The sequence below is a fragment of the Cynara cardunculus genome (assembly GCF_001531365.2).
Source record: "Cynara cardunculus var. scolymus isolate 2C chromosome LG 12, CcrdV1, whole genome shotgun sequence".
NCBI lineage: Eukaryota > Viridiplantae > Streptophyta > Magnoliopsida > Asterales > Asteraceae > Cynara > Cynara cardunculus.
The window spans coordinates 3,970,876-3,980,932 of NC_037539.1; the positions used below are offsets into that span (position 1 = coordinate 3,970,876).

Sequence of the window (10,057 nt, forward strand, 5' to 3'; positions counted from 1 at the left end):
ACCCCTCCTCCCTGTCGAGAAACTCTACGTTCAGTTATCTTCTCTGGTTTCATATTACCAATAACATAAACTGCCCTTTTTTCATATTACCACACAAACATAACCTGCAACTCAACCAAACGCTCCCCGTTCCTCACACCTGCAAGGCTACAACCCATCAATCTCCGATGCACCCGTTCCTCAAACCTGTAACCTAACGATCGTGTACGACCACCTTTTGTCTTGATCGTTAATCTTCCATCCTCCAAAATCTTCTACTTTTGCCACCTAACGTAATCAACAAGAAAAACGAAAAAAATAATAGAATATGTCGAACTTCGATCTAATACTTGATAATAACGTTTCCAAATGCATCAATCATTTATGTGATTCAAAACAGAGGAAACTGCAACGATTGATCTCAAATATATCATCGATAAAAATCATCTATCTTTAAAAAATATGCTTTCTTTATGTTCTATTAATTAAATTAAAATATATATTTTAATTGATGGATAAGAAAGGGACATGAAATTTGGAGACAGGTAAATTGTAATGTTGACTTCTATTGGTAAGCGATTACTGGGTAAGCATTTAGGTAAATGGCTCCTTAGTTCCCCGCTTTTTTCATCCTTATGATTTATGGAAAATTGTCATTTTTGTCCATGTTGTTTTGAAATTGTAGTTTTCGTCCTTACTCTTGACAATTTATTCGTGTTCTCGTTTATGATATAAACTGTATTGTAGTTTTTGTCTTGTGGTTTACAATTCATTGCTCTTTTAGTCCCTCATATTTACAGGTAGGAGTTTAGACTTAGGAACGAAAAAAACAATAAATAGTGAACCGAAGAAACAAAAAACTTATGAAGTCTCATTTCCGTAGCGGACCAATTTGTGTAATTCGAAACCACAAGAACAAAATCCGTAGTCTTTAACAAACCACAGGGATGAAAAGTGTATTTTAATTTCAATATTTATATAAAAAACAAATTTTCTTTGTTTGTGTAAATTAAAGTAATCAACAAGAAAAGCGGAAAAAATAGAATATATCGAACTTCGATCTAATACTTGATAATAACGTTTTCAAATGCATCGATCATTTATATGATTCAAAACAGACGAAACTGCGATGATTGATTTCAAATACATCATATCGATAAAAAGCATCCGTCTTTAAAAAATACGCCTTCTTTCTGTTCTATTAATTAAAATAAAATATATTTATTTTAATTACTTTTTGTATTTTCACCTTTATGATCGTTTTATTTTAATTGATGGACAAGAAAGAGACGTGAAATTTGGAGACAGGTGATTTTTATTCATATCTTACGTCAAGATTTAGAATATGTTGTTAGCTCGGATTCCTTCGCACCACAATAAGTATCGAGAGCATCTGCATTTGCGCCAATCTTTCCCGTGAACATGTGCTTCAGGAACTCATCGTAGTCAAAAGGATTGAACAACAAAGGGTGTTCTTCGGTCACCAATTCATGTGGGACCCTCGTTATGTAGCTCGGCTTCGGGACGGAAAACAATCCAAGCGAATACCGAGTTTCCTTTCCCGTCATCATCACACGATGATACGGGGCATGTAACCGACCATTCGACCATGCCTGAAATAGAAAAATTAAAATTAGGACAGTAGTTTGTTTGAGAGGTTGTTGGGGCTGTTTACCAAACACTTACCAAGGTAAGCGTTTGCTAAATCACATTATCTTATCGGATTAATATCGTAAGCACTAAAAATCTTACCTGGTAAGAGTGAGGCAAGGACCGAGAGTCTTACCCGGTAAGTGAGGGCAACGACTCTTACCATGGTTGGCGCTTACCAGGTAAAGTGTTGTATATAAAACCATTTTTGTTGACTAAAATCTTACCCGTTAAGCAAGTGATAATGTTGAATTTTATTGATAAGCGCTTATTCGATTAGTGTTTGGTAAACGGTTTCTTAATAAATGAACTCCGACTTTAAAAAGTAATAATAACTCTTATTAAAAGACGTACATGAAAAACCTCTCCTACGAAAACCGTGAATGAATCCGGTGACTGCTTGACTCTGATCCACTCTCCGCTTTTCGTCTCGAGCTCTAATCCCGCAACTTCATTTTGGTACAAAATGGATAGTGTCGTCTTGTCGATATGCGAAGTAAGTCCCGTGATGGATTCGTCAGTGTCCGGCCCTCTGTACTTCGCTACACGAAGAAGGTGCTTCGTGCTATCCATATGATCATCGGAGTATTTCTCGAGCCCCATACTTTCTATAACCATTTTCCTAACCGTCCGATCCAACCAATACAACTTATCGGAGATATTGCGAATGCTTTCACTGCCAAATAAAGAATCAAACGATCATCATATCATGTTGGCAATTTTTTACCAAACCAAATAAGCCAACATATGTGTCAACCAAACTGGCACCAACTTAATTGGTAGCATCGTACCAATTACACGAAAATGCAACAGAAATAAAGATTATAAAAAGGGTTTTTTGGTACCTGAATACGGGATTGCCATGGGGCCAAAAGAAGTTGGTGAAAGCTTCAACTTCTCCGGCGACCGGAGCATCAGGAACGGCCATGCTTTCATAGAGTGGCATGGTCGGAGAGTGACCGATGTAGCCATGGAAAGGTTTATCGGAGATGCTTTTGAGTTTGGTTTCCATAGGAAGATCGAAAAGCTGGTCCAATGAACCAAACAAAGAACTCCGGAACTCCGGCGACATTCCGGCCATTGATGCTCGGAAGAAACCGTATTCAGTAAGTGCTTCATGGACTTGGATTTTGACTGAATTCCAATCATCTGGGGTTGATTGGTGAAGATAAATCTTTGAGAAATCAATGAGTGGAAGCTGAGTTGCTGTTTCTGATCCCATTTCTTGATCTGTGTTCTTGTTTTCAAGAACCGGACCCTTTTATATCAGATTAATGGTGGCCGGTTTTCTTTAAAATAATATTTGGTTAATTGTTTATTAAATATCCCCTATACTTTATTATTATTTTTCTAAAATAAATTTAAAATGTTTATAAAAATTTTGATTCAATCCTAATAAAGATTATAATATTTTTTTAAATTTTATATAAAATCATTTTTTTAGAAATCATTTAGAGTTAAATTTTAAAGGTCTTATTATATGTGTATTATAATTATACTAAAATAAAACCAAATGGTCTTTGGTCTAAGAGTTCAAATCTCATCAAAGATAAGAATAATTTATGAGTTTATTTGTTGCATTTGTCGTATATAAATATTATATACTTAAAAGAAATAATAAATAAAATAAAATATAAAAAATTATATCATATATAATATTAAAATTCTTTTAAATTAAAATAACAAAACATAGAAGTATAATTAGATCTCAAAATTTTAGCCGTCTTATTTTATATCTCATATCGAAACATGTTAGATCAGATTTAAAAAGAACAGATTAAAATAACAAATCTAAGGTCAAATACATATATAAAATATAGCCTTCAATGTCATACATATCATATTTCTTGTATTTTAGTTGGGGGAAAGAAGGAAGAATCTGATACCTTAATTTAACTGGGTCTGTAAGTACTAAAAAACACTGTTTGTCTTGAAGCAAATTGTATATCCCATATACCCTTTTCCCAAAATTCCATATCGGTTTTGGGATATTAGTATTATTTGGACAAAAAATTGATTAACGGTAATTATATGAAACTTGTTTCTAAAGATAGCAAAATAAGGGGTATTTTTTGTTTCACTCAACTGTTGAGGCTAACCAAAACCTAAGATCAAACCAAGATCTATCTTGTATTTGGACAAAATTATCTCACTTTTTTACCAACTGAGCTATATGTCATGGGCGGGTTTTGGCATCATTAAATTTGGAGATTTTGTTGACTTTTTGTATGAAACAACGTTTTCGCGATATATATGATAAGGTATCTATTTTATATTTTAATTTAATTTTAAATTTATAAATAATTATTGTATATATATAATTTATTAAACCCCGAACTTTACAAAAGTAATAGATGAACATGTTCAAATACAAATAAATATTTTTCATACTCATATAATTAAATATTAACAATTCAAAACCAGATATAACCGTCACATTAACATTAAGAAGGACAAATAATAAACCAAATTAGGAAGCACAATTAAGTGTTCAAGTTTTCAACTTCAAACCCGAAATGCATCATACGAATATATAATCAATACTATATAAATCTTAATTATTTTAAAAACCATATATTCGGTATCATGTATGGCCTTTTATATTAGAAATTAAAGAGCTTACCAACAATGAGAATGTTAGATTATCATATAAGGATAATTTTTCTTACCAGTAAACTTCTAGTAAAAAACTCTTTAAGTTATGATTCATATTGTTTCACATGTGTTGTTTTATATATGAAACAAAATATAAAAATCTGGTATAAATTTGTCGATCTAATATTTTAACATTTTTATCATGTTCATCTGACATTTCTCCAACCCTATTTTATTTGTGTCACATACTAAAAAAAAAAAAAAAAACAACTTTACCGTTTTAGGGCAATACACAAACCATATACATCCCAAAAAAGATGATAGAAAATGGAATATGACTTAAGAATCTTGAATATTTTTTGGTTAATCAACACCAAAAGGTTCGTGAAAGCAACCAAGTTGGAACCTTTAGGGGTTAACCCATAAACCCTTTTCACCTTCCCTAATTTGAACCCCACCGTCTTCACCCCTCCGCCTATTCGCCTCTACGCCGCCGCGACCCTCCTCGTTTCACAAAGGTACAAAATTGCCGTCGATACTTTTGGTTTAGTTCAGCCGTTTTTCTGAATCATCTTGCGTGCAAGTCTGTGTGAATCGCACTTTGTTGCGAGATCGATTGCCCTATTTCATCAGTTCGTTAAGTTTTTTGATCCATGATTTTGGCATATATGTTGGTAATATTAGACATCTTTGTGTGTAATGATGTAAGTTCGTTCTTAATTTGCCTTGGAAATTAAAATATCCTTTTTGAATGTAGAAATGTCTGTCGTATTTGATTGTATTACTTTGTCATTATGTTTTGGAAACCATTTCATATATTTATTGGGCACAGCTATCCCATTATATTTTTCAATTTTGCAATGAAATTTGTTACAAGTACACCAACTTTTTTCAATCAACAAAGTTTTTGATTTGTGTTTCTTCAATAGTTGAACCATATCTCTTTTATGGAAAAGAGGGTGTAAACTGTGTGTGGCATATAAGACCATCTTAAATCCTAGCACCAAAAACACACTAAGTTGGTGGGTATATGCCGTTTCTTTCCCATCTTCGGCATATTGTTGTTCTTTTTGCCTGTCGGTTGGAGCTTCATCTCTGGCAAAATGTGGAAAATTTGCAGTACGATTGGAGATGCCCAAAGGGGTGACAAAGATGGCATCAGTCAGCCGTTGGTCTGTCTGTAAACGTTTCAGGAGACCCTGGAGTTACTGATGATTGTAATATTTGTTTTTCCAAATGAGGGCTTATTGTTTATATGGGATTTGAATTCTAGGAAAGATGAATTTCAACAAAGCTAAGATGCCTAGGATGCCTGATGCTGGTGCAGCTTCCACATTGATAAAGTTAGGAGCTGTTGTTGGTCTTGGATTGTATGCAGCTGGTAACAGTCTTTACAACGTTGAGGGAGGGCACCGTGCTATTGTTTTCAATCGTGTAGTTGGTGTCAAAGACAAGGTTTTGTTCATTTATTTAAGTATTATGTTTTCTTTTTTAGCATATATGATCTATCTTATCAAAATGATACTGCTGCTGCTGCTGCTGTGATTATTTAGGATCTTGTATTTGTGTTCTTGTAGCAACTTTCTGTTCATGTTCGATTGTGTGCCTATAATGGTTGTTATTGCTATGATGTTCCTACCGCCAAGACCCTATCATGGCCTAAAACAGCGCATATCTTTGCTAATTTCACTATGATACAAAATGTTGCAGATAACAGTTTCTTATTATAATATGATTATTGGAACAGTATTATTGCTTTTGGAATTTAGATGTTTGCATTAAAGACTGCCCCCAAACTCTGAAGATTTTGCTAGCTAAAGATAGTGAAGCCTTTTTATATAGTTGCTTATATTGTTCGAATTCAGTCAACCCACTCCTTAGCTTGGTATTAAAATTATTAGGGTTTGAGTGTACCAACATATAGAATTCTATAACTAGAGAGATGTATGATTCATTACCCATTTGTTCATGGATGCTCATCTAAGTTACACTGAATAATTATAAATTATTAGCCTTAGAATGATAATAAAGACGGTTAAAAAGTATGTTATTTTGTTTGCTTCACATTTGTTTAAATGTATTTCTGTATCTACTACATGCATTTCTATACTTCATCTGTTAATTGCACATCAAGTTGCAGTTATGCACTATGGATGCAGGTACTTATATTTTAAATGCTATAAGTGTCATGCCAAATGCTTACATGTTTGATTTAATAGGTTTATCCTGAAGGGACACACATAATGATCCCTTGGTTTGAAAGGCCAATCATCTATGATGTCCGTGCACGACCCCATCTAGTAGAGAGCACCTCTGGTAGCCGTGATCTACAGATGGTATATATCTCTCTTCTCTTTGAATATCTATTTCCTAACTCTATTATATATAGGGTGAGGGTCAGGGAAAACTGAAAAAAACTGAGGAACATCTTGGTAACTGTTCATATGTATGGTATGTACATGTGCATAACATGCATACGTGCTTAGAAACCAAAAACCATCTTCAATTACTTGTAAGCATATGTGCATATACCATATAGATGAGGGGTTATCAAGGTGTTCCTCAGTTTTTTCTTTTTTGGGGAGTTTTCCCCTGAACCTCATTCTCTCTATATATATACATATTACATATATATAGGATTAGTCATTTGAGAACTTCATAATTTGTGAGATCCATGAGAACTTCTATCTTAAGGCTTTGTTTAACATGATTTTTCTCCATCTAAGTATAGTATCTAATATATTGATTAACATATACTAGTTTCACAATATGTTTGGTTCACGTGTATTGGGTTCACAGTGTGGAAACTTTTTCTGTGTACTTTTTGTTTCATAAACATGTCAAAAAGGTTCATATAGTGAACTGCGTACATGTGAAACAATCACGTCGAAACAAATATATGTTGATTGATATTCTAAATCCTAGACTTAGATGAAAAAAACACATTATGCACTAGTTCTCAAGGCTATCACAATTTCATGAGTTCTCAAAAGAAGCCCCCCTATATATACATATAAATGTATATGTGTGTGTGCGTGCGTAATAGTGATCATATCTGTTATCAGAAGACTTCTGCATATGCACATATGTCGGATTCTAGCAATATTTGTGGGATTCTAGTAATCTTACTTTAGAGTCCATTGCTCTTATTGTGGCTTTAAAATTGTGGTTCAGGTGAAAATAGGTCTTAGAGTCCTGACTCGTCCCGTTGCTGATGAACTACCCACCGTTTATCGGACTCTTGGTGAAAACTACAATGAGAGAGTCCTGCCTTCAATTATTCATGAAACATTGAAAGCTGTGGTTGCACAATATAATGCTAGCCAACTTATTACCCAAAGAGAGGTATTTACCAAGTTCTTCTTCAATATATCATATATGGTACTCCTATCCCAAAATAAATGTCCACAATGAAGAAGGCACACTGTTGTAGGAATGTGTAATTGTTACACTTTTTAATCAGCTAAATGACAAATTTACCCTTAATAATAGAGGGCGCCTCATAATTAAGAGTAGAATTGGAAAGTAAACACTTTTGAAAGCGTCTGCTTTCATTACTTCTATTATTAAGGGTAAATTGTCACCTAGTTGATTAAAAAGTGTAATAATTACACATTTCTAAAACCGTGTCTTTTTCATTGTGTACATTTATTTTGGGACGGAGGGAGTACTATGTTTATTATCACAAAGACAATTAATATGATAATTGAGTTCTGATTTTTTGGTTCTTTTAATCAACCATCATTCAATAGGCTGTTAGCAGAGAAATACGGAAAGTACTGACGGAGAGGGCGTCCCATTTCAACATGGCATTAGATGATGTCTCCATTACAAGTCTGACTTTCGGGCGGGAGTTTACTGCGGCAATCGAAGCAAAGCAAGTGGCTGCACAAGAAGCCGAGAGGGCCAAGTTTGTTGTTGAGAAGGCTGAACAAGACAAACGAAGTGCTGTTATCAGAGCACAGGTGAGACTATATATATGTATATATATTTCATGGTTCATAGCACATAAATCTTGGTTTATTCAGCATATATAAGGGATTGGGGCAGCTTAACAGTAAAAATCTACCAAATTCCATGAAAATTGGCAACATATGACTTTACATGTATTCTAAGATGTTTAAAACACTTGAAATCTTGTTGATCAAAAACAATAGCACCGATAATTATTTATATATACAACGATTTTGCTTGGCTATTGTTCAAATGGCCGTTAATGAAGACAATAAAAAAACTTGTAGATGCTAAATCAAAGTCACTAAAATCAAGCACTAGTTACTAAGGGTGCGTTTGGTTCGCGGGACAGGAGAATACAAAATATTGTCCCATGCTTGGCACAATATTAGACCGGGACAGAACATGACTAAGTGGGACAAAAAACATTTTTTCTATCATGCCAAAATAGGTGGAAAAAGACAAGGGAGATGGACAAGATTGGTAAATTACTTGACTACCCATGTGAAATTAGACGCTTAAAAACCTTCTAGAATTCTTTCAACCGCCTAATCTCGTACGTCTTTTGTCCTGTCCTGTCCTGCCACTCCCATCCGCGTATCAAACGCACCCTAATAGTCAAAATGTATCTTTAGATTGAGAACTTCCCAAAAAAAAAGACATCTTGCATTTTTTGACAACCAATGACCTTTTTTTACAAAAGAGTAATTTTACCTTCAAAATTTACCATTTCTTTTTCATGGTACAACACGAATTTGAAATTGTCGGAACCTTTATGGAAAGGAGGGATTATAACACGAGCTACTTGTATAACTATACATAATAGGGTGAAGCAAAAAGTGCCCAGCTGATAGGTCAAGCAATCGCCAACAATCCAGCATTTATCACTCTCAGAAAGATCGAAGCAGCTAGAGAAATTGCACAAACGATGGCTGCTTCATCCAACAAAGTCATGTTGAATGCCGATAACCTGTTGCTGAACCTTCAGGAAATGAGTCTGGAAAAGAAATAGAAGCGCAACGTTATCTGGACTTGCACACATTACGCTTTCTTTATTGTTTTTTGAACAACTCCATTGCCATTTCTGTAAACCTGCAAAAATAATTTCATGGAGGTTGATACACATGAAAAACTTGTGAGTTCGTTTATTAGATGTTGAACATGTTAAGATACATTCGTAAGCCTCATTTTACTTGCTTAGATTCGTGTTACAAATCTCAACAGGTCAAGTATTTCATGGGGATTTTCGTAATTCGTTGTTACTAGGTTTGTGGTGCACGGGTTAGTGTCGTGATGATGGTTGGTGCACAGGAGGAATGAGAACTTTGCGTCATGAACTTTGAGGCTCAAAGAGAAGATAATGAAGAAAGGTAATTGTTTTCTCAACAGTCGAAATGCACACGCATTTTGCTAGCAGAGGGGATGTTTGGTACGGCTGACGCTACAAAACAGAACAAAAACTTGTTATTTTACATTTGATTCGACGTTAGACCGAGCCATGAAAGGATTAAATGGGACAGGAACAAAGGGTTAATTCATCAACTGATGCATGGAATTGATTTCGAGATCTTGAAATACAAAAAACCTCATGATTTGTATAGAAATACAAATTGATGGTATTCTGAGGTTTAGAAATGGAGGTTTGAGGTTTATAAATGTAATGTTGATTGTGTATATAAAATTAGATATGATATATAGAGAAACTTACATTTTTAGTCCCTGTAATTTACGTATTTTTCATTTATCAAACAAAAATGAAAAAAAGTGGAAAAGAACTAAAATACCCATTATTTGATGAACGGACCAAATCTAGATGCTTTAGCAAACCACGACAGCCATCTTGTATTTTCGAAACCGTAAGGATAAAAAGTGTTATATC

General features: G+C 34.2%; 2 protein-coding genes across 6 annotated transcripts; one reads left to right on the forward strand and one right to left on the reverse strand.

The window, feature by feature from the left end:
• Positions 1–1,299: 1,299 nt before the first annotated feature.
• Positions 1,300–2,851, reverse strand: LOC112522776 (probable 2-oxoglutarate-dependent dioxygenase AOP1). The gene is made up of 3 exons (XM_025132083.1): positions 2,475–2,851; positions 1,984–2,305; positions 1,300–1,592 (listed from the first exon to the last, which is right to left on the reverse strand). Exons 1-3 carry the CDS (start codon positions 2,849–2,851, stop codon positions 1,311–1,313), a joined length of 981 nt encoding a protein of 326 aa, XP_024987851.1. The 3' UTR covers positions 1,300–1,310.
• A 1,802-nt stretch (positions 2,852–4,653) lies between these two features.
• LOC112522487 (prohibitin-1, mitochondrial-like) lies at positions 4,654–9,913 on the forward strand. 5 transcript variants are annotated; one of them, XM_025131636.1, is made up of 6 exons: positions 4,654–4,742; positions 5,498–5,679; positions 6,444–6,560; positions 7,399–7,569; positions 7,977–8,189; positions 9,005–9,376. In XM_025131636.1, exons 2-6 carry the CDS (start codon positions 5,503–5,505, stop codon positions 9,188–9,190), a joined length of 864 nt encoding a protein of 287 aa, XP_024987404.1. In that variant the 5' UTR covers positions 4,654–4,742; positions 5,498–5,502; the 3' UTR covers positions 9,191–9,376. The 5 variants fall into 5 exon arrangements, with proteins under 5 accessions (XP_024987404.1, XP_024987407.1, XP_024987405.1 ...); XM_025131639.1 differs by lacking the exon at positions 4,654–4,742 and adding an exon at positions 4,786–4,928; XM_025131637.1 differs by lacking the exon at positions 4,654–4,742 and adding an exon at positions 4,956–5,400.
• The last annotated feature ends 144 nt before the right edge of the window (positions 9,914–10,057 follow it).